Here is a 25,756-nt window from a genome sequence, read left to right on the forward strand (position 1 = left end):
ACATCATCGCGTGTCTACACTTGTCTTGTTTTCGTGATTTAGACACTCATAATTCCATGAACAATAAAATAGTAAATATTATCAAGTGTAACCTGTGTCAGAGACTATTCTATTGTTAATATTTTTTATCTTTCATGTCCCAACTTGCCGGGTTATTTTGACAGATAGCCCCCGCAATTGTGTTTACTACAACATAAAACCTAAAACTACCGCAAAAATTTAAAGGTCTGCCACAGCATCAGCACTGCAGTGTCTGACTCGGACAGCTACCCAGCATGGAAAATCTACATCCACGATAAGAAGGGAACTGAAAAACATCTATCAACGGGTGAGCATCATTTAATTTGTTACATCCATAGACATATTTAATTGCAAAATGTTGCATCAATTCATGACTGTCGATTGCCACTAGGCCTAAACATCGTAGCCTATTAAAATTACCAGTATACTACTGATGGGTTTTACCCCAAAGGTCGGTATAGGTTCATGTTACATGATTTATATGATATGGGGTCATCAATTTATAGTACCAAAAAGACGACGATGACAATGACGATGATAATGACGATGATGATGATGATGATATGATGACGATGATGATGATGATGACGACGATGATGATAATGAAGATGATAATTATGATGATGATAATGATGATGATGATGATGATGACGACGATGACGATGCATGATGACGACAATGAACTTGCTGACAATGACGACGATGATGATGATCATGATGATGATGGCATTGGTGATGATGATGATGATGATGACCGTGGCAGTGAGGATTGAAAGAGTTACAGTTACTAACTTTGCATATGGCCGGACGAAAGCAAAGATAAACCTAAAATAAAATACAAAAAAAACTGAAGAAGAAAAAAGATAAACCTAAAATTCATCAGAATGGTTATCATCATCCGACTCATCCTTGGAAATAATCACGTTCAATGATAAAGTAATTTAGCTCTAGCATTGTACACATTCCAAGCTAGATGTCATGACCAAAATAGGACTCAGTTGACATTCACTAGCCTGCGAGCAAAAGACACAGACAAATAACTCGAGACAATGTGTTTGTTTAAAAGTGACACACTAGGCCCTAATACTAGATATATCGAATTGATGTAAAGTTATTTCACTGTGTATTTAATTATAATAATGCACAGTGAAATAACTTTAGGCCTACATTATGTAAATTCCAAGTTATTATTAAATTATGTAACTTTTAATTTCTTTTGACATTTTTTATCATCTCAAATGATTTTTCATACAAAAAATTAAATGGATGAAACATTTAAAAACTTGATGCTAAACATTTAACTTAGTAAACACCAAAAATTATGTCCCCGATTTCGAAACTGTTTTTTTTTAGTGTATTATTATTATTTATTATTATTATCTGACAGATTATCTGTAATTAATTAAGACAGGCATGCAAACAAATGCGAAATACCAAGGTATTTGGAACCCCTCCCCCGTAAGTCATTTTCTGAATCAGTCATGCAGACCGGCATACAGCATTTGACTTACATCAAAACGTGTGCCGACGTTTTCAATTATTAATGATAAAACAAACACGACACTCGCTCACAGAACATGAAAAAACAAATATCAAAGTAAATTGACAAAAAATTGCCATGATCGCATGTTATGATATATACAAAAACAAGGAATTATATACAAAAACAAGGAAACCGTGTTAACTTTCGAATTGCTGCTATTCCCCGTATAAGTATCTTCAATTTAACCAAATAATATTTTTGTTTAATAAATATAAAAAAAAAAAAAAAATACAGGAAAGATATTTTTGGTTACATTGAAGACATATTTTGGTTTCATTTTTTTAATGTGATGATGATAATAATAATACTACTAATATTATTATTATTATTATTATTATTATTATTATTATTATTATTATTATTATTATGGATGAGAAGATGATAGAGGGCGGGTATTGAACTGAAGGCCTATAGATAATAACATCACTGCTCTTCTCCATCTGACTCATTAGCTCAGTTGGTAGAGCATCGGTCCGGTGATCCGAAGGTCCCAGGTTCAAATCCTGGATGGTCAGTGAAACTTTTTTCACTGGCTGTCATTTATGTATGTGGAGACTTGTGTTAAAAACCTTTCTCATATTATTATTATTAGTAGTAGTAGTATTAGTGTTAGTGTTATTATTATTATTATTATTATTAGGCCCTTCAAATTGATTTTGAGTTAACTGTTTCCCCCCGCATCCAAATTGAGAATTGCAAAATATTTAATTATCTGCAGATTTTATTTGATATTTTAATTACCGTACATTAATTTGTTACTTTCTTACTTTGATCATTCTATAAGTTCCTAACTATTAATTATAGTATTATGCTGAAAAAACAAAGAACACCCCTGCATTATTATCAATGCATAAAATCAACCATAACTGCAATAATCTGCAGTGTCAAAATGTACTGTTGATATTGGCCTGTGACCACTCGTTTCAAACTAAAGAAAATAATAATTAATTGATAATTAATAATTAAAAGTTACCTCGTGCCTTTGATAAATAAAAAATACGTTATTAATCATGATGAACGCATTCAGTTGAACTCGAAATTATACTGATATTTATTACATCAAAATACTAGTAAGTATAAAATGGTTATGAAAAAGTTTATATAATTATATTTGTGAAAGTAAAGTATACGTAGGCTTATATTATTGAATGCAACATATCATAAAATGGCATAACTATATAATGGCACTTCAATACTGAACAATTCTAATTTTAGAATCTGCCAGTTTATTACGAGTGAATCTAACATACAGAGGGAGTACGGTGACTGAAAAGATGATCAGTTGTGAAAATCTATCAATTGTGCACAAATTAATTAAATCGGAGTTTTAAGCTTAAAGGAGGATTTCGTGATCCTAGCATCCTCTTTTTATGACATTTTTCAGTAGATATCCACGAAAAAGCTTATTTCCAAAATTTCAGTTGATTCCGATTTTGCGTTTGCGAGTTATGCATGATTTTACACTACTCCATAGACAATGTGTTGTAATTTCGTTCTGGTGCACCAGAACGAAATTCAAATTTAACGATATTTTTGCTAAACGAATTAATCTGCAAGAAATATTTGGTACATAAACATTATGTAGCCAGAGGTATCCAGTGGTGTAAAAATCTCAACTTTTTTGGGAAAAGTGGGGGATGAGGCTGTGGATCACGAAATGCCCCTTTAAATGCAATATCCAGAGTATGCACAATCATGACAATGGGCAAGTGGACTACGGAGTAGTCTAGCATTTTAATAGAGTTTTTGACGAGCGATGACCCGGGGCGATGAAGGAAAAAAGTTCTAAAAGGGCTGTAAAAGCACATTGGTTCTCAGGGAAACCCCACAAAGATTCCTGAAAATAGTCAAGAACCTTTTAGCTGGAATAAAAAGCCGACGATCAATTGAAAATTTTGACCTTTCATAATTGAAGATATAGGCCCTACATTTTTCCCCAAAAGACCTCAATTTGCTTGGTGTTGGGGGGGGGGTCCCCAATCTATATCTTCAATACGAAAGGTCAACATTTTGGTGGACCCTTGCCTTGTTGATAATAACCCAACAATTCTGATCAGAGCCCTCTATCATGTCATGCCACATTTTTCTCATGGACAAACACTGCGATTTATACAGACCGTAACAATTAAAGCTTACTTTAAAACCTGTGGCCTGTTAATGTTGTTGGAACTTTTAATAAAAATTATACAATTGCAATTTCGCTTCTTAGGAAAAAAGAGATCATGACAACAATGATACATAGTGGAATAAGTATAACATCTTGGCTAACAGAAAAACTTTACTTGGTTTCTTTCCTACACACTTAAAACTACGGGGTCAAAAAATGACCCAAACGGGGTCATTTTTGACCCCAGCATAGTTATCAACTAAACACCATACCACTAACGGGGTCATTTTGACCCCATCGGTCGGGGTCATTGCAATGACTACGTATTTGGGTCAAATAGTAACCCCATTGGGGTCAAAATATTACCACATTTCGGGGTCAAATGAAATAACCCTTCAAAAGGGTTGCCTTATTGGGTTACTTAATGACCTCATTTCGGGGTCAAATGAAATGACCCATTTGAAAGGGTTGTTTTATAGGGTTACTCAATAACCACATTTAGGGGTTGTTTGGATTTTTTTAGTAGGCCTATGGTCATGCTGGTCCCACCAGGACATAAGTGTGTTTCTGCACAGAGAAAGCATTACATTAACAGCAAAATGCAAAATGCATCTGTGTATCACACTCACACACAGTCAGTCATCGCCTATGACAGTTCACGTATTATAAGCTTACATGATATAAGCTTATAACAACTGCAGCCAAGACACCAGCCACGACAGAATGAAATTGGAATGAATCTGCGTGCATAGACAAGGGTCTATGCATCCTTGCAATCTCACTTTTCAACTAACTTTTCATATTCCATCATGCAGACAAGCACACACGACAATCCGCTGAGCTCAGAACAACTTAGTATGGCGCTGATGTGACCACGTGAGCCGATGCACACCGTGTGTGCAAATAGTTCCGAAATGCAAGTCATTATAAAGTTGACAAATTGGGTAACTTCGGTCAAAAAATTAGTTTTATTTATTAATCAACAAACATTAATTGCAGCTCATGTTTAAACTCATTTATGAATTGAGATTTTCAAAGCGGAAGATTGAAACTGATATCAATGCGCGACGGTATCGGCAAAATGACCACTAAGTTTTTGACCACGTTCGTCGTGGCTAAAATGACCTCGTGAATGTGGTCAAATTAAAACAGTACAACCCCTTAAAGGGTCAAAACAACCCCAAACGTGGTCAATTCAAAATGACCACGGAAAATATAACCCCGTAGTTTTTAGTGTGTAGTTCGGGCTCAAACGCTATGCTCAATTAACTAAATCGTCCAGAAAACGAGTTGGGCCATCACTTTTGACATTTTTTGCGCATAATTATCAAGTTTGCATTGCGTAAAATCGACTGTCATGAATAGCAATTGTATTTTGCCTTTCAGAAAAAATATAAAAAGGGTTATGGCTTAAATTTGATATGCATTGGATTAGTGATATCGGTAATAACAGAAAAACTTTACTTGGTGTCTTTCTTAGTTCAGGTTCAAACGCTAGCGCTATGGCCGATTTTTTAAATCGCCTGAGTTGGGCCACTTTTCGCCAATTTGGCACATCAATTTTGTACCGCGTAAAACAAACTCTCGTGCTTACTGCTTATCGTCCAAAGATTTCAGAACAAAAAGCAAAGGTTTGTCTTTTTTTTTCTTCAGCTTAATTGACATTAGTTAATAAATAATATGATATTTATTTCCAAATCATAAATTAAAATACCACTTCAAATGTCCCATGCCCCCTACCCATTTTTAGAGCACTGACCAGATGGTTCATGATTCAACTCAATTCAGTCACATTTGCTACATAAGACACAAAAGTGGCCTAAGCTGTTAACTTTACACAATGACCATATCATCGCTTGTGGACCACCAATTTTATTGAAATATATGTAGTAGCTTAATAATAATAAATTACCTTGACGACCAATTAAAATTCTATACAATCAATAAGTGATATGGTTGCCAATACTGTTTTCTAAATTATATAATTTTTTTGTTACAACCTGTAGGCCTAGTGTAAAATATACCGGAACCATTTTTTCTTAAATTTCATTGTTAGATACCCCAGGCATATTCAAGATACGCACTTGTATAAATGCCTGATCATCAGTGAAAAGATACCATTTTGTTGGTCACAAGTGGCATGGGCGTCAATCCCGGGGAACAGGGGCGTGCCCCCCATCACCTTTCAGCAAAATTACCCATTTTTGTTCTATTCTGCCACTTTTTGACAATGTTAGCCGATTGCCCCCCCCCAGGCACACCACCAACGATTTTTTTTATCATATATTCCTTTTCGTCAAGTCGAAAAGAAACAAACATATTTTTTATTAAATTTTTGTAATGTAAATGCTTGTATATATCCCTGAACATAAAATTGGAGTAGCGACAAAAGTATCACGATATTCTCACAATCCACCAAAAAAACTAAATTTCAACACATAGGGCTGTTCATACCATGTATACATGGACCCAGGAGTAGACTATGATATGGAATAAAAACGGCCGCAATTAGCTGCAATTTTAACTTCATATATCATTGATTATTGCGAATCAGAATAAATCCCAGTCCAGCCTGAAACCACTAACTCTACACAATGGTCTGATTGGTCGAAAATGACATCACGATCTCCATAAATACAATTGGTTAAAAATTACGTCACGAATTATTTCGAGCTACATATTGATCCCCGGTCCAGTAGGTTCAGATCTCGATCTCTGATTGGCTACAGATGAGGTAATTCGTTATTTTCAAGTTGTGGTTGTGTGGGCGTGCTGATATATTTTTTTATCGCGTTAAGACCCAGGGTCATGATTTACATAATTACTGTCATATTAATGATGTTGTTTCGATAAAACCTGGCAAAGGAAAGGTGTTTTTAGTTGTGTCATCTCCATGCCGTGGTTATGTCAGATTGTTTACATACGCTCTGATATAAATTACAGCGATAATTTACTGATAACATATGATTGTATATTTCGTGATATGATATTAAATAGGGACATTTTTGTCTCAAAAACGAAACTTTGGTTTGGTAGGACCCTGGAATATGATATCATATTGTGCACAACTAAATCTTTATCTTACATTATCCGATCTAGATAATCATTATGTCGACTGACAATTATACGGAAAATCAACTGAAATAACAAAATGGCAAATTTCTTTCTTTTCTTTTCTTTTCTTTTCTTTTTTCTTTCTTTCTTTCTTTCTTTCTTTCTTTCTTTCTTTCTTTCTTTCTTTCTTTCTTTCTTTCTTTCTTTCTTTCTTTCTTTTCTTTCTTTCTTTCTTTCTTTCTTTCTTTCTTTCTTTCTTTCTTTCTTTCTTTCTTTCTTTCTTTCTTTCTTTCTTTCTTTCTTTCTTTCTTTCTTTCTTTCTTTCTTTCTTTCTTTCTTTCTTTCTTTCTTTCTTTCTTTCTTTCTTTCTTTCTTTCTTTCTTTCTTTCTTTCTTTCTTTCTTTCTTTCTTTCTTTCTTTCCTCAGTTGCTGTCTACTAGGCTTTATCATCATAGGCCTACACGCTGGACTCTATTTGAAAGTTGTCATATGGTTTTGTATTAAAACAACCAAGCAAACACAAAATGTTTTTAAAAACGTTTTATTCATGTTATACTATGGGTTTTGGTTTAGATAAAAAGGTTTTAATAACATTAAATGTTTTGATGGCTGCATGATCCATGCTATGAGGTATGCTATGATTTTTCAACATTTGTTGCTGGATTGTATCACTAGTGTTAAATTTGTGCAATTTTTTGTTTGTTTTTGGTGATCTTTTGTGATTTTTTTTTTATGATTGCTTTGTAATTCTTTTTTTGTGTGATATCTTATAAAAATAAAAAACACAGAAACATAAAAAAATTTAAAAAAATGTCGGGTTATATAAAGGTAATGGAAACGTTTTAAAATGTTATTGTAAAATATTTTTTGCAAATATTTTTTGTCAAATATTTTGTCAACACTTAAATAACATATGTTAGAATATTTGCAGTAGGTTATTAACAAATGTTTTTGAATGTTATGAAAACGTTTTATACCCTTTATAATGTCATTTGTATTACCCGACATTTAAACGTTTTCCCGGGACGTTTTCTGACAACCTTTTTTAACCTTTTGCGAATGGTGTCGAAAACGTTTTCCATAAAATTTGCTGAGAAGTGCGCCAGACTCATCTTCAAACCCCAAATACTCATACTTCTCCTTTGCTTCACTGTCTGAACTGGCTTCCATTTGCTAAACGTGTCCAGTTCCGCACTCTCGTCCATGTTTATAGGGAACAAACCAAAAGATCGATGACGTCCTATAAACGTAACTAGTTTCGTTTCTCGGCCGACCCCTCCCTCCCTGCCAGAAACGTAATAATGAAATGTTGAAAATTTTGACATAATAATAATAATGACACATTCTTCAGACCGATGTTTTTGTACAAACGTAATCGAGTATTTTTACCCCCGCGGGCCCCTCCCCCCTAAACGAAACTAGTTTCGTTTATAGGACGTCATCGATCTTTTGGTTTGTTCCCTAAGGTTCTTGTTTCATCTGCACCTGAACACCTATCCTCTATCCTTCATACCCGTCATTTTGGTACTTTGCGTCATTGCGCTCTATCGCACAAGCTGGCTGCACGACCAGGGCTGGTGACAGAGCATTTTTCATCATTGCCCCCTGTTTTATGGAATGGCTTGCCATCCCACATGTGTGACTCTGCCAATGTCCAAACCTTCAAGAAGAGCATACTGCAGTTACTGTCCGTTTTCCTATACACAATACACAGTGCTCTTTCCCATTGACGCGTGACCTTTACAAATAGCCCTTCGTTAACAGTATGGGGATATGACTAGTTAACGTCGCTGTGTGAAAAATAACCGGCCAATATTAAAAGTACTCTTCTAAAGTTCTAGAAAATATAGTTTTTAACATGTCCTAAATTTTTAGCTAATTTAGATGTTTGGAAATATTCGTACTTTGGTGTTTTAGTTAATGTTATAGGTAATAGTACATTGCCTAGTTAACGTCGCTGTGTGAAAAATAACCGGCCAATATTAAAAGTACTCTTCTAAAATTCTAGACAATATAGTTTTGTAACATGTCCTAAATTTTTAGCTAATTTAGGTGTTTGGAGAGGGTCGTACTTTTGTGTTTTAGGAAGGACATGTAAACGACAGATAACACCAAAAATATGAAGAAATTATTTCCAAACCGTGTTAAGTCAAAAATCATTATGTTGCTCATTTTCAAGAATGCTGGTTTACAAAAAGCACGACATTGTCTGATTTCGTGAACAAAGCCACACATAACATTGTTTCCTTTCGTTTCCTTTATAATCGGTTACTCAACTGAAGCTATGAATACCAGCTTTATTGCGATATCGCACATGAAAACAGTCACTTGTGCACAACCAGAGAAGATCCGATTTAATCAGTTGAGCTGTTTCAATGAGTGTTATCTTGGTTTAATAGCTTTTAATGGGGTTAAGTCCTGCAAAGGTCGAGATGAATTCTACTGCAGACATGACTGCATCATGGCCTGCAAACTCATGTTTCCTTACTCTTGCATTTTTCCTTTTCCATAGCGCTTTGTTTCTTCATCAAAGCGCTCTCATATTTTATTATTTGAGGGCAAAAATTGATGGCGCTCAAACTATAGTGTGTATTGATGATATGCTCAGGGTAAGCCGGACATACGGACGGAACGAACTTTTTGCCCATCGTATTATAAAAACAAGCACCTTCTTTTTAAATCAGTCAAACAATATTTAGACTTTGTTGCTTTATTAATCAAAGTAAATGTTAAAACTCCTAAAAATACTTGGTTGCATTGCAAGACTTCGCGGATGATAAAACATTTGGCTACCCAAAGATGTCCCTTTCGAAGTATTTTTTCTTTTTTCAGAAAATATCAAGTTTTCTCAAAATGATGTTTCAGAAATAGATTCACTTGTCAACAATTAATTTGTTATTACAGTATATTGTTATTGACAATGATGTTAGACACAATGATGATTATAATGAATTAAAGGGGTACTACACCCCTGCCCAATTGTATGCCTATTTTTGCATTTCCTATTATAGCGCATTTGGGACAAGTAAGGTATGTATATTATAGGGGCAAGGACTGCAACTACTGCACTGGTAATTTTATTTCAGCACAGACAACAGTTGTGGAGTTACAGTCAAAAATGAGGGAAAACCAGTATTTGATCAATAAATTAATAACTACTTTGAGTTGCTGAATTTTCAGTACAGTAGTTGTAGTCCTTGCCCCTATCTACCGGTACATATCTTACTTGTCACCAATGTGCTATAATTTTTGAGAAAAATGCAAAAATAGGCAAAACATTGACCAGGGGTGTAGTACCCCCCTAAAAGCTGACTTAATTTGCCATTAAGTTTGTATGATATCGCGAATTTAAAAAAACTGTTTGAAATCATTCATCAGGGTATTCCTTAAATTGTATTCAGAATGCAAATTGGCGTGTACGATTTGCTCTCAGGCCCCACAAAAAATACATGCAGTGCACAGGTGGATGACCAAGCCCTTAAGCCCCCCCCCTCCCCACCATGCGGAAGCAGAAATCCGTGTACATGCATATTGGGTTGGTGTTAAAATCTATTTTTTCTGCCAAAATGTATCAAACAATTTTAGTTGTTGGTCAGGTTATTTGGATCCAGGGTGTGATTGAATAAATTATGCAAATTATTGACATTGACTGTGGTGGGTCACTAGCCTACTCATGAGCGATGACAATCTAATTATCTGAAATTATAATTAGTTTACGCCCATTCTCTTACTTCCATGATCGGGAAAAGGATTACATGCTCTACACTTATTATTGCTGGCATAATAGTTGATATAAAACTTAAGGTAAGTATGCATTCATATCTCATTTTGTAATATTATTTATTTTAGTAAAACATTTTTTAAAGTAGTCTTTTATGTGGTTTTTAATATAAATATGTTTGAAATTATGTCAGATATGTCAGGCGAGTGTAACAATTAGGCCTACTATTAATTTGCCTTGTATTCACATTAAGGTTGGTCTGAACCCTGGAATTATGGAAACTTTCGGGCCTCATAACTTATAAATTGTTGGTCTAAAGTATAAAGTATATAAAAGTATACATATTTAGAATGGCAAAGACTTGATAAGTTCATCTGTGAGGTCAAATTTGGGCCAAAATGGCACTTTTGGCCCAAAATCCTAAAAATAATGGTTTTGGCCCACTTCTTTTTTGTGCACCGTAACAAAAAATTCTTGGGCCAATATTTTTTTGAAACTAATTTTTAAAACTAGATTAAAATATCTGGGACCCGTTTTTCATTTTTTGAATTTCGACTAACTTTGAGAAATTTGCGCTAAAAATGCTGATTTTTCAAAAAATCATAAAAAAGCCCGATTTTGGCACAAATTTCAAATATTTTTGGTGAAATTGGTCAAAATTCAAAAAAATGAAAAAACGGGTCCTAGATATTTTTATCTAGTTTTTAAAAATTAGTTTCAAAAAAATTTTGGCCCAAGATTTTTTTTTGTTACGGTGCACAAAAAAGAAGTGGGCCAAAAAACATTATTTTTGAGATTTTGGGCCATAAAAGTGCCATTTTGGCCCAAATTTGACCTCACAGATGAACTTATCAAGTCTTTGCCATTCTAAATATGTATACTTTTATATACTTTAGACCAACAATTTAGAAGTTATGAGGCCCGAAAGTTTCCATAATTCCAGGGTTCATACCGTATGTTGTAATGTTGCATGATGGCCATTTTGCACTCGCATGATATCTGAATCTTCGAGAAATCACGTTTTATTTCAAAGCTGCATAACGTTTAAGATATTTTATTATTTTTTTTAATATAAATCAGCTTCTTGCATCCAGGGTTGTAACAAGTCACCAACGATTCAAATCATTTAGACTAGTTTTTAGTTCGAGTGAAGTCAAGTCACTGTATAAATTCAAGGCGATCGAGTCATGTATACCGAATATCACTCGAGTCAGTCGATCGCTTTATTTGCCCCAAGTCATTCATGACTCGTTAATTCTGCTTCCAAGAATCTGTCATAAAGTATATTGTATTCGCATGCTTGAACAGTTGAACTCCTCTTTTAGGAGTGGTTTTCACTCTTTTGAAGTGATATTCACTCTTAGAAAGTAATTACAGGCCTATATGAATAGGCCTAGCTGTTTTCATGTCAGTGCATCTCCCTTTCGTCCTGTTTTAGGCCACAAATACCCCACAGTTTAGTCCATTTAAGGGCTGGGATACCGTGAACGTTTGGACAGTATTTTTGTGGGATATGAGAGCACATCAAACATTGCATTCTGAATACGAAGAATGTTCTTCTGATATCAAATAATTTTGCTTCTTTGAAATTCGCGTTTTATACACATTTTATGGCAAATGATTAAAAATTGATATTTTTGATATTCAACAGTCCTCGAAGTGTACTTAAAGTGTATGTAGATGGGATGAAAAGCCGATGATTGAAAATTTTGACCTTTCGTATTGAAGACATGGATTTTTCCCAAAAACACCAATTTAGAAATGTCGGTCTTTTTGGGGAAAAATGTATATCTTCAATATGAAAGGTCATAATTTTTAACTGATTGCCGGCTTTTCATCCCAGCTACATAGGCTACACTTTAAGTACATATCATTAGATTTATAAACTTTCCTTCGAGGACTGTTAAATATCAACAAAAATAATTTAAAAATTCAAATTTTAATTAAAATTTTGTTATAAAATTTGCATTATAGGCCTATCGCGAATTTTAAAAAATCAAAATTATTTGATATAAGGACATTTTTCGTATTCATAATGCAATTCGATATGTCTGGTTTACTCTCAGCTCCCACAAAAAATGCGTGAAAATGTCGCTAAACGTTAATATCAGATCCCTTAATTTAGTACACCATTTCGCGCATTCGTTCCTGTTAAAGCTTTAGTAGGCCTACCGAGTTCGCAGGACGATTTTGAAACCTGGAAATTTCATCCAGTATGTACTGTCAAATAGGTGCAGATCGAGTAGGGTAGATATAAAGTTTAGGAAAATGATAGATTTATCAAATTAAAACATGAAATGCGGTAAAAATTGCTCTAAAAACGAAATGCGTGGATATGAAACAATACCTGAAAGGAGGATGCTAAAATCACGAAATGTCCCTTTAAAGACTTGTAAAATAAACAGAAACATCTCAGTTTTACATTTAAGTATTTAAAAATTAAAGTCACAGTTAGTCAGCTTGTTAACATACATGAAATATGATTTTATGTCAACAAATATTATTTTGGGTTTTCCCTTAATAGTGTAATATACCTTTGTTAAAACGAAACAGTTTACAACATTCTTTTTATCGCCTTCAACTTGTCTATACTTGTCATCAACATTCCAAAGTACAATTTTTTGAAATGAAACAATGGTATATGCCTATAGGCTATTCTTAGAAAGACAAAAAACTTATTATTAGGCCTATTATTGAATGTTATTGAATATTTACGATTAGGCCTAAATGATTTGGAGGTCAATGTCTTGTTAACGACCAGACATCGATCAGTATGTTATTATTATTATTATTATTAGTAGTAGTAGTAGTAGTAGTAGTAGTAGTAGTAGTAGTAGTAGTAGTAGTAGTAGTAGTAGTAGTAGTAGTAGTAGTATTTAATATTAGAATATAGTATAGTAGTATAGTAGGCCTACGAGTATTATTACTATTTTACGTAGGTTGTAATGTCAAACATTGTGTTTTGCTGATATGAACAATTCTATAACAGTAAATATATTTTAATATTAAAAATCAAAATTTGTTTGTTAAAGATAGAAACACATAGGGTGTTTCAAATGAGAAAAGGTGATAATTTATAATTAAATAATTAATCAATCAATGGATTAAATAATTAAAAAGTATCATCATCCAGAAATCAGGTAATTTAGTTTACAAATTTAATGATTGAATGTGGAACATGTGGAAGCGGAAATCCCCTGCACGGAAGGGAATTTTCAAGTGTCGAAATATCTGGTTCCTGCACATGTGCATTAATGTTGGATTATATATTATTGTTGTACACAAAATATAAAGTTATTGTTTTCTCTTCATATGTTTTATTCAACTTTTCAATGTAAACAACAAAAGCACACAAAATATCAGACGAAAACCCCCCAAAAAACAAACCAAGAACAAAAGTCACTCCAAAAAGAAAGAACAGGCATTGCATGCAATGCAGGGTATGTTATGTATGTTGAAAGGAAATGATTAGGTAAATATAATCGGTGTCAAGGTCAATAGTACATTTTTTTTAATGAAGACGAAGTTATTTTTCTTTTCAAAATTTTTATATTCAACCTTTTGTTTTAATTTGACCAATGACAGAAAGGCATTGAAATTGGGAGCTAATTGCTGAAATTTACATCCGTGATTATAGGCCTAATAAACCTTGACGAAATGCTTGATGAAATGAAATGTAATGTAATGTAATGTAATGTAATGTAATGTAAATGTAATGTGATGTGATGTGATGTGATGTGATGTGATGTGATGTGATGTGATGTAATGTAATGTGATATAATGTAATGCGAGGCCTCTATCTACAGGGTGGCTTAATAAGAAAACAACACAACTTGAACCCTTTTTTCTCTGCAAAATATGCCCCAATTATCTTCAATTGATATAATTTTTACATAATTATTCCTATATATAAACGAGTTTGTCTTTGAAAGTTCTTATTGAAAAATAGTGCGATTAGCATTTTGAGATTTGATAATTTCGACAAAATAAGCTAATGTATTACAATTTTGTTCACGATTAAATCGTTTTGTTCCACGAAAAAGAGAACTTCCTCTTTTTGCGGCAATTTTGCGCAAAATTGGTTGATTTTGACCCCCCCAAAGAAAATTCCCCATGCCCCCCAAAAAAAAAAAAACTGAACGAGGGTGGTCAGAAGTCAGAACTTATGCGTCTTCCCCATAACATGATTTTACCATTGAAAATGAAGATCATTTGGATATGAGACAAGATGATATATCACTCCGCGTAGGCCTACAGATAAACAAGTATGCGTGTACCTTGCTCTGCTGTGATCATCATATGACATGTCAAATAAAAATATTCATTGGTAGGCCTATAACTATTTCAAATTTGTTTTGATTGGATCAAATGACAATGCTGTTTAAAGATCTATAGGTCTATTATCATAAGACTCCACCCGGACCAAAGTTCACTGCAACTTATTCATGTTATTTCGAGGCATTGGGAAGGTTACATTTTAGAGGCCTAAAATAGCACTTACAAGAGAATTTTCTTTCCGTCTGTGAAAAAGCCCCCCCCCCCCTTCCTTCCCAATCAACACAAAACATAGACCCTGTAAGTGGTAATGCGATTCTTCACTTTTTCATAGTATAGACCATACTGCACATAAATCGGAAAAATAATGTGAATGTGTAGAAAGAAATGTGAATATGGGTTGCAGCGCCGGACCGAATGTTGAGATAGCGGGGAATCCCGGGCGGGAAATACTCACTGCTTCGCATGGCCTTTCAATCATTTTTGGTTTTACGAAAATACCCCTTTTTTCGAATTTCGCGGACTTAAAATACCCATAATTTCCATTATTTCGCGGTCCGTGTTGACCCTAACTATACCGCGACATAGCTGAACCATGCAGCTTTGGGAGTAGGCCCTATAGGCCTATTTTAGTATTCGAACGTGAGGAGTGTCACCCCCGGTGGGGAATATATTTTCATTATATTGTTTACTTTTTCTCTTTCATTTGACACCACCCAGGGGGTCATTCCTTCTTAGCATTTCGATATATACCCTATGAGGACCCAAAATAGGACTATTGACCAAATTCTTTACCCTTTTCTCTTCCATTTGACACCACTCGGCCTGGCATTTCGAGATATGAAAGGGACCTAAAACATTATTGACCCGGGTCTTATGAGGAGTGTTACACCCGGTTAGGAAATTATTTGTTTCCTATTTTTGACTTTCTTTATCTTTCATTTGACACCACCCAGGGGTCATACCTTCTTGGCACTTCGAGGGTCTTATGATGAGCGTCACCCCCGGGTGGGAAAATATTTTTATTGTGTCACCCCCGTGGGAAAATATTTTTGTTATATTCTATACTTTTTTCTCTTTCATTTGACACCACTCGGGGGCATCCGGGGGACAGGGGAGACATGTCCTCTACCCATTTTGGGATGAAGATAGGCCTACACAATATCAAATCCCCCCTGCTTCCACGTTTCGGCAAATACTTCCTTACTGTAAAAATACAGGCAACATTCGGTATCTTGATTTTTGGCTAAAATAATATGAAATTGTAAATTGTTTCCCACTACGCGCGCACTTCATCCTCTATAGGCCTACATTCAAATTCACATGATTGGGGCTGAAATAGTTTTGTATGAACAATACGTGCAGTTGTCCCTGGGTGTTGAAGGATTGAAGAAAGTGAACAAAACGCAGATACACGTTAAGCATGTTAAGGAGCCGACTGAAATATAAATCAGCAGGGACTAAATATTTCCTTCTTTAAGTTCTTTATTTGACCGCCCCCACCAACCAACTCATAGGGGAAATCTTTGTTCTTAGTTTAAATATGTATTTGTAAAGTACCTTAATTTGGGTATAAAATAGTGTAAAATGCAAATTTTTGCGAAAGAGCGCGACGAATGGCCTACTTCAAAACTTGTGCCCCCCCCACACACACACACATGATCAACTTCGGGTTTACGCCCTTGCTCGGGTGTCGTACCTTCTTGGCATTTCGAGATATGAAAGGGACCCAAAATATGAATATTGACCCGGGTCTAATGTTCCATTACCCTGTTCTGTCCCGTCCCTGTCTTGTCTTGTCTTTTCTGTCTAGCCAACCTAACTTATATCACAGACTTTCATCCCGGAACTTTCACATGTAATTTAGGTCGGCAAAACTCAAAGCTCCCCGGGGTTTATATGGTCTTTCTTTCCTTCGTATCTCCGCTCCGTGCAGTCCGGGCCTGCAGTACGCCTACTGATCAGCTCTGATCAAAGGTCTTTAATCTTTTGCGTGGAACACGAGCAATGATACCGCGTGTCAATTGTACACGCAAGTACACGCGAAGTTATTATTCGTCTAATCAACCTAATGAACGTGTTTCGGTTCGGTAAAAAAGTCTCGCGTGCCGAGCCGGTGAGTGTCCTTTTTGCCTCGCATGTCACGCCACAAGAAAATTCCCTGGGAAAAATCAGAAGACCTTTGTTGTAAATCTTCATCAGTTGTGTTTCATTTTCGTTAAGGCTGTCCACATAATGGATGAACAAGAAATCCACGAAAATGCTCAACCAAATCCCTCATCAGACGATAAGGAACTAACACTGACAGAGGCAGCAGCCAAAGGAAAAGTAGAAAGAGTGCGAATCCTTCTTAATCAAGGTGTTGATCCAAATAGCACAGATCAAAACGGCCGGACGGCGTTGCAGGTAGGTGTTATGCCCGGAACGGTTAGAAAAGGTACCCTACAGGAACTTTAAAAAGAAGGTATTAACAATAACATGTGAATTAATAATGTTCTCTGGAATATTCATTGCTGTGTGGTTTGCCATTTTAAAATTGGTTTTGGACATGTTCAATTATACTGGCCTTCTATAGAGTGAAGTGGCCTAAAATGATTGCAGAAGGGGCCTATATATATTGGGGAGAGGGAGGAGTCAAAATATGAGTCAAAAGGAGTCAAAGTGGGAGTTCATAGCGCAGGGGTTCTCAACCGCCCGGCTCAATTAACTGGGTTAAGACCCCCTACTAATTTAGTGCATGATTAAAGTTTTACTCATCTAATTGTTTGTTTATCATCCACAAATATATAGACCATGAACTGGTCTTATCCTGAGATTGCGATGATGTTACTTGAAAAAGGCGCCAACCCCAACCCCAACCCCGAAGTCCAGGATCCAGATGTGGGAAGAACGCCTCTCCACGACGCCGTCGCATACGGAACACCAGATACAGTGAAGTGTCTACTTATAGCCGGGGCTGATGTTACCAAAACAGATATAAATGGAAAGACACCTTATGATCTGGCGGTAGGAAGAGGCAATGCAGAGATAATAGCTAGTTTTGTAAGTATCATTTTGAATTGAGCAGGTTGAGATTATCATGTCAACGGAAGAATTGTCCTCGCTTCACACCACATAGGTCCCAGGTTCGAGCCCCGGTGGTTTTATTACATTTTGTGTCCAGACCTTAGTTGGAAGAAGGGGCTATGGTGCACTAGGCGAATACTTTGGCACAATTATGAAATTTGACCCTTTTTTACCCCTATGGACACTTTTTTGAATTTTTTAGCATACCTTATCGTTTTCTACGCATAGATTTGTTCTGATCTACAGAGGTGCTGTATTATTGCTGATTTCCAAAAGACACTCTCGCCCACCCCACGCCAGACATATGTAAATAAATTAAATTAAATTAAAATAAATAAATAAATAAATAAATAAATAAATAAATAATTTAATTAATTAAGTAATTAATTAATTAATTAATTAATTAATATTAATTAAGTAATTAATTAAGTAATTAATTAATTAATTTATTTATTAATTAATTAATTAATTAATTAATTAATTAATTATTAATTAATTATGAACGAATTCATATCCTTTTCTTTTCCAGACAGATCACTAAGCCTGAAATTGAAGTGTAGATATCGTTCTAATTCGCCGTGCTGTAGGCCGTCAACGTCTGCGTAGGCTAAATGAATTGGAACCAGTGGTATCACGAAGGCTTGCCGAAGAACTTATGCTACATACAAGATGATCACTCATACCGATAATCATGGTGCTATTAAATATATCTTTTTTTACACACAGCTATTTTAATAATAACTGAAATATATACGTGTATAACCAGGAAGCTTTAATATCTTATAATATCCAGACCCGCAGCCAGAATTAAGTTATTTTTGTCTATTTATTTGGAGAATAATTGTTTTAACATTTTTGGAAATTCCACAACCTGTTAAAACAGGTTGTGGAATTTCCAAAAATGTGCCGTTTTGGTTGATTTCATTTTAAAAAGTCTCTTCCCCTCCCTCTCTTTTAAAAAATGCCATTTATGGTGATTAATTCTGTTTGTGCATATAGAGCTTTTAAATAGCATAGCATAAATTTAAACATTAATTTGTGTATTTTCATAAACATTGATCGTGTTATCAAAAAATTGTCAGTCGCAGCCGACAGCTGCCGCACCTATATTTGATTTTTGAGTTAGCATCTAATTTTCCTACATTTGTTTTCCTACATTAGTGAAACCAATGTTTTTGGCATCCTTACACCTCAAAGGATAAAACTAGAATTGGTTCCATTTTTCTATGCCCCTCTCCTTATATACGGCGAGGGGTCGAAATTCATAATACGGCCAAAATTTGTTCTATCATACGTAATAGGCATATACCTCAAATTAATTGCACTAGGGTGCTTAGTTCAGGAGTTCCAGAATAAATGTCAAGTATCATAATGCACAGAAGCCAAATTTTCAAAATGCACCGATTCAATCAAAATTTGTACTTAAATTACTTCTCTCGGTAAACCAAATAGGAAAATAATTCATTTCAGAAATGTATAACTTCAGAATCATATGAAATCATGGGTCAAATGTTATTTCTATTCGCTTTTAGCTACATTTCTTATGTTAAGAGGAGTAATTTGAGACCAGTTTGGATGAAATCGGACAACTTTTTAACTTCTTTTGACCTCTTAACTTTTTTGACCTCTGTGTATGAAATTTTTGACATTTAACTTATTCGACCTTATAACTAAAAAACTAAGAACCGTAGAAAAATATGACAATTAACTTATTTATTCCATGTTATGAAAAGAAATAATTTGATTTAAAAAAATTTATATTACAACATGATGGGACTATTTTTAAGTGTTGGCACACTGTGACCCCCGACCCTCATGGGAACCACAGAGGCCGCAGAAAAAATAGAACCAATCATATTTTTATCATTTCATGTTTAAGGATTCCAAAAAACATTGGTTTCACTATAAATGTAGGAAAGTAAAATCCCAAACCCCTGCATATAGCGCCACGTTCTACCAGGGCAATTGATAAAATTCAACTCTTTTACTGTATAACTTACAGTTTATAGCTTATAGTATATTTTGAAGTAAACAGCTAAAGCGCTGTTATTATGTGCAATTCTACAGCTTTTAAAAACAGTTTTTAAGCTCTATGTATCCTCTTATATAAGACATTGTATCGTAACAATTACAGTTTGTATAGCTGAAACAACATGCAAATTGTTATGTTGATGAAATAATTAGCAATCACAAAGTATATCCTCAATGAAAAAAAAATACCACTGAAATATTGCAATTAAGTAATGTAAGTATATAGAATTAGTAAATGAAACAAAGATATATTTTTATCATAGTTGATATTATCATGAAATGAATAAAATTTTGTCAAATTATCCATGCTTTAAAAGGTGGAAACCGTTTCTTTTCTAAGATTGTTTTATTTAAATCTCCATTCCGTAGCTTCATGTTCAGAAGCAAAACAGAACCATAAGTCTATAGTATATATGAGTTTTAATACAGTTCTTTTAGAGATAACCAATAATTGCCAACTGCATTTTCTTTTCATGCATTTCCAGCTACAGTGCATATCGCAAAAAGTAAAAACCGTTTTGAAATATTAACATAAAGTATAGAAAACCTAGTTTTTGAACTGCTGGTGGAATGTCAATGCCTGGATTTCTTGAAACGACAAATGTGACGACAATACACCAGGATGACCAATATCAAAAAATGTATCGTCTTTCCTGCACCTGGATGACCAATACCAGAGACTAATGTCATCTTATCTGCACCAGGATGACCAATACCAGAGACTAATGTCATCTTACCTGCACCAGGATGACCAATACCAGAGACTAATGTCATCTTACCTGCACCTGGATGACCAATACCAGAGACTAATGTCATCTTACCAGCACCTGGATGACCAATACCAGAGACTAATGTCGTCTTACCTGCACCAGGACGACCAATACCAGAGACTAATGTCATCTTACCTGCACCAGGATGACCAATACCAGAGACTAATGTCATCTTACCTGCACCTGGATGACCAATACCAGAGACTAATGTCGTCTTACCTGCACCAGGATGACCAATACCAGAGACTAATGTCATCTTACCTGCACCAGGATGACCAATACCAGAGACTAATGTCGTCTTACCTGCACCAGGATGACCAATACCAGAGACTAATGTCGTCTTACCTGCACCAGGATGACCAATACCAGAGACTAATGTCATCTTACCTGCACCAGGATGACCAATACCAGAGACTAATGTCGTCTTACCTGCACCAGGATGACCAATACCAGAGACTAATGTCGTCTTACCTGCACCTGGATGACCAATATCAGAAACTAATGTCGTCTTACCTGCACCAGGATGACCAATATCAGAGACGAATGTCGTCTTACCTGCACCAGGATGACCAATATCAGAGAATGGTGTCATCTTACCTGCATCTGTATGACCAATACCAGAGACTAATGTCGTCTTACCTGCACCAGGATGACCAATACCAGAGACTAATGTCGTCTTACCTGCACCTGGATGACAAATACCAGAGACTAATGTCGTCTTACCGGCACCTGGATGACCAATATCAGAAACTAATGTCGTCTTACCTGCACCATGATGACCAATATCAGAGACGAATGTCGTCTTACCTGCACCAGGATGACCAATATCAGAAACTAATGTCGTCTTACCTGCACCAGGATGACCAATATCAGAAACTAATGTCATCTTACCTGCACCAGGATGACCAATATCAGAAACTAATGTCGTCTTACCTGCACCAGGATGACCAATATCAGAAACTAATGTCGTCTTACCTTCACCAGGATGACCAATATCAGAAACTAATGTCATCTTACCTGTACCAGGATGACCAATATCAGAAACTAATGTCGTCTTACCTGCACCAGGATGACCAATATCAGAAACTAATGTCGTCTTACCTGCACCAGGATGACCAATATCAGAAACTAATGTCATCTTACCTGCACCAGGATGACCAATATCAGAAACTAATGTCGTCTTACCTTCACCAGGATGGCCAATATCAGAAACTAATGTCGTCTTACCTGCACCTGGATGACCAATATCAGAAACTAATGTCGTCTTACCTGCACCAGGATGACCAATATCAGAAACTAATGTCGTCTTACCTGCACCAGGATGACCAATATCAGAAACTAATGTCGTCTTACCTGCACCAGGATGACCAATATCAGAGACGAATGTCGTCTTACCTGCACCAGGATGGCCAATATCAGAAACAAATGTCGTTTTACCTACACCAGGGTGACCAATATCAGAAACTAATGTCGTCTTACCTGCACCTGGATGACCAATATCAGAGACTAATGTCGTCTTACCTGCACCAAGATGACCAATATCAGAGACTAATGTCGGCTTGCCTGTACCATTATGACCAAACTCAGAAACAAATGTCGTTTTACCTACACCAGGGTGACCAATATCAGAGACTAATGTCGTCTTACCTGCACCAGGATGACCAATATCAGAGACTTATGTTGTCTTTCCCTGCATCTGGATGACCAATATCAAAAACTTATGTCGTTTTACCTACACCAGGGTGACCAATATCAGAAACTAATGTCGTCTTACCTGCACCTGGATGACCAATATCAGAAACTAATGTCGTCTTACCTGCACCTGGATGACCAATATCACAAAAATTAATGTCTTCTTACCTGCACCTGGATGACCAATATCAGAAACTAATGTCATCTTACTTGCACCAGGATGACTAATATCAGAAACTAATGTCGTCTTACCTGCACCAGGATGACCAATATCAGAAACTAATGTCATCTTACTTGCACCAGGATGACTAATATCAGAAACTAATGTCGTCTTACCTGCACCAGGATGACCAATATCAGAAACTAATGTGATCTTACACGCACCAAAATGACCAATATCCGAAACTAATGTCGTCTTACCTGCACCAGGATGACCAATATCAGAAACTAATGTCGTCTTACCTGCACCAGGATGACCAATATCAGAAACTAATGTCGTCTTACCTGCACCAGGATGCCCAGTATCAGACACTAATGTGATCTTACATGCACCTGGATAACCAATATCAGAAATTAAGTATAAGAATGATGGCAAGTGTAGACCTATGCTAAGGAATTTCAATGATCTTAGATCGTGGAATCCGTGGCTTTATATAAGAGAGAAAAAGAAGAGTGCCGTCACAACGAAAGGTTGGTAAACGGTTATTCCAAGACCCGCATTATTAAGCTTTCGCAATTCTTGGTTCTTTTACAGCAGGGGGTCTAATCATCGTGGCTTGTGGTACATCATCATTGGTCATTGCAAAATGAAATTAATGGCTGAACAACGAATGCATGAAGACGACGATGTAGCTGAACCAGTTGCAGAACCAATACCATCACCAGGAGGAATTGATGAACTGACGCAGGCAGCAGCCAAAGGAGAAGTAGAAAGAGTGCGAGTCCTTCTGAATCAAGGTGTTCATCCAGATAGCGTGAATAAATACGGCTACACAGCGTTGCAGGTAGGTTTATGCCCAGGAGGGATAAGCAGCAGCAAGGGGCAAATTTAACCCTGCTAAAAGGCAAAATGCCCCTGGTTCTGAAACAGAACTGTGTGTATTTGTATAGACCAGGGGCAATATTTACACAAAAACACCCAAAATTGCTCCTGGATCTGAAATCCTTATTTCAAGCCCTGGTTGAAAGGGGGCAATTGAACGTACAAGTTGATTGATAAGGTACTTGGGTTAGCTGGTCTGAAAATAAGGTTCGCCAGTCCAAAAACAGGTTCTCTAGTCCAACAAATAAAGAGGGTTCGCTAGACCAAAACTTGGGGTTAATGTTAGCGAATTTTCCGACCTTTGGCTATCGGATGTAGACTGCAACATCCATGCACCTTTGGTAGTCGGCCCGTACCAATTCTAATAATTATGTAGAAGGGATGAACACTAAAGACGAGACAGCGGCTGAGAGAAACCAAAGGAACAAAATGGGAAATGTTTAGTTGACATAATTTTAAAGTACCCTCCAAACTCTAAAGTATAATAAATTCACACTCACGATGGATGACACAAGCATATGTAGTATAACGAAACGAATTCACCGATAGATTACATAGATAGAGTGCATGATTTTAACTTAATTAAGGGATGATATCAAAACTCGACCGGCGGTTGACCGGTGCGTACGGTTTTTATTGCTGTAAATAGGAACCGAACGAAACCGGTGGCGAGTTTTGATTTCACCTAACCAAATCATTTCTTATTCATGTACCAATAGACGATGAACTCCTGTTACCCTGAGATTGCGCAGATGTTACTGGAAAGAGGCGACCCTAATGTGCAAGATCCACACGTGGGAACAACACCTCTCCATGACGCTATCGATAACGGAAAACCTGATACAGTAAGATGTCTGCTGCAAGGTGGAGCTGATGTAGAAATTAAGGATTTTGGAAATTCACCGGTGTTAGTTGGAAATACACCGGTCCATCTTGCTGCTAAAAAGGAAAACGCAGGTAAAAAGCTAGGGCACCTTTGGACATGTTGAACATCTTATGAATAAGAAATTTATATATCTCAATAAGCGGTACCTGTTTTAGTCCTATTTTAAGTTGAAACTCGAATTCAGGGGGGCAGTCAAAATATGTCGGTCATCATTTTTATGGTATGATAAATTAAGGGAGGGTAATAGTTACTAATAAACTTGATCGAATTAAAATGTGTGGCTCATGAAGCGGTTTTTTTCAAATACAATTGAAAAAGGGTAATCGAATTTTAATTCAAAAATTGACACTCATCATGCCTTCAGAAAGCCTTAAAACGTGTAAGCTTCCAGAGCCTAAGGCGGATCATTGTGATTTATTTTGCATTTTGTTGATATGGATAGGGGGCATAAAAATGGCAACTTCAGATAAGGAGTTACACAAATTGACTGGACCCTTCCAATGAAAATGACATCCCCCCAATGTCTACTGAATTTTCATTTTATCCTGCAGATGATTCCTGTTTTGGAACAGTGCTCGTCTTTCCGAGAGCGAAACAACCAGGGGCAAACACCCTATGATCTAGCAGTAGAAAATGGAAATACACGGATTGCAAAGAGGATGGCTCGGTTTTGTAAGTATCATTTTGATATATAGGCTATTTATTAAGGTTCTGTTGAGCAAGATGGGATTTGGTGTTGCTATACCAATCTGAACAGAGAACCAATTTTATTGTGGGTTTCTGTCGTCGCTTTACACCACTGAGGTCCCGGGTTCGAGGCCAGGCCGCTGCCATTCAGACGGCTTTTCGCGTTTGGTTTCCGGGCCTTTTCACTCTAGCAGGTTTTTCTCCGGGTATCCAAATTTCCCCTACATCTAAAATTGGAATTTCTTCCCCGAGTGTGGGGCATGGTTAGCTATTGGAATATGATTAATAGTGATATACGGTATTTCCAGAGGATTGAACGTTCATTGGCTTGGCGATGACCGTGACATTTACACATACACAACCAACCAAGATCATATACCCATCTCACGCTAGAATGAATGAATGAATGAATGAATAAATGAATGAATGAATGAATGAATTAATTAATTAATTAATTAATTAATTAATTAATTAATTAATTAATTAATTAATTAATTAATTAATTAATTATTTATTTCGAATTATTTATTTATTGATCAAAAAAGTGAATGAATGAATGCATTTGAAAACTTATCTATTCCAGATAGAACACAAAGTCTGAAGTCAAAGTGCAGAGTTACGATTCGCCGTGCTGTAGGCCGTCAACGTCTACGTAGGTTAGATGAGCTGAAACCAGTGGTATCAAAAAGGCTTGCCGAATATCTCATGCTACAAGAGGACCACACATAACTGATAATCATGGTGCTATTAATATTAACCTATTATAGAGCTAACTAATATACATGTATATATAACCAAAGCTTATCCTATAATATCCCAACCCGATTACCTGTAGCCAGAATGAAGTTCTTTTTGTTTATT

The 25,756-nt window shown here is 35.9% G+C and overlaps 2 protein-coding genes across 3 annotated transcripts; both read left to right on the forward strand.

The window, feature by feature from the left end:
• Positions 1-11: 11 nt before the first annotated feature.
• Positions 12-20,147, forward strand: LOC140148985 (cyclin-dependent kinase 4 inhibitor B-like). 2 transcript variants are annotated; one of them, XM_072171125.1, is made up of 4 exons: positions 12-328; positions 16,945-17,127; positions 17,512-17,763; positions 18,317-20,147. In XM_072171125.1, the coding sequence occupies exons 2-4, from the start codon at positions 16,957-16,959 to the stop codon at positions 18,326-18,328; spliced, it is 435 nt and encodes a 144-aa protein (XP_072027226.1). In that variant the 5' UTR covers positions 12-328; positions 16,945-16,956; the 3' UTR covers positions 18,329-20,147. The 2 variants fall into 2 exon arrangements, with proteins under 2 accessions (XP_072027226.1, XP_072027217.1); XM_072171116.1 differs by having other exon boundaries at positions 18,321-20,147.
• A 2,948-nt stretch (positions 20,148-23,095) lies between these two features.
• Positions 23,096-24,311, forward strand: LOC140161731 (cyclin-dependent kinase 4 inhibitor B-like). Its single transcript, XM_072185032.1, has 2 exons — positions 23,096-23,284; positions 24,042-24,311. The coding sequence occupies exons 1-2, from the start codon at positions 23,096-23,098 to the stop codon at positions 24,309-24,311; spliced, it is 459 nt and encodes a 152-aa protein (XP_072041133.1).
• The last annotated feature ends 1,445 nt before the right edge of the window (positions 24,312-25,756 follow it).

Source organism: Amphiura filiformis, chromosome 1 (genome assembly GCF_039555335.1).
Source record: "Amphiura filiformis chromosome 1, Afil_fr2py, whole genome shotgun sequence".
In the NCBI taxonomy this organism is placed as follows: Eukaryota; Metazoa; Echinodermata; class Ophiuroidea; order Amphilepidida; family Amphiuridae; genus Amphiura; species Amphiura filiformis.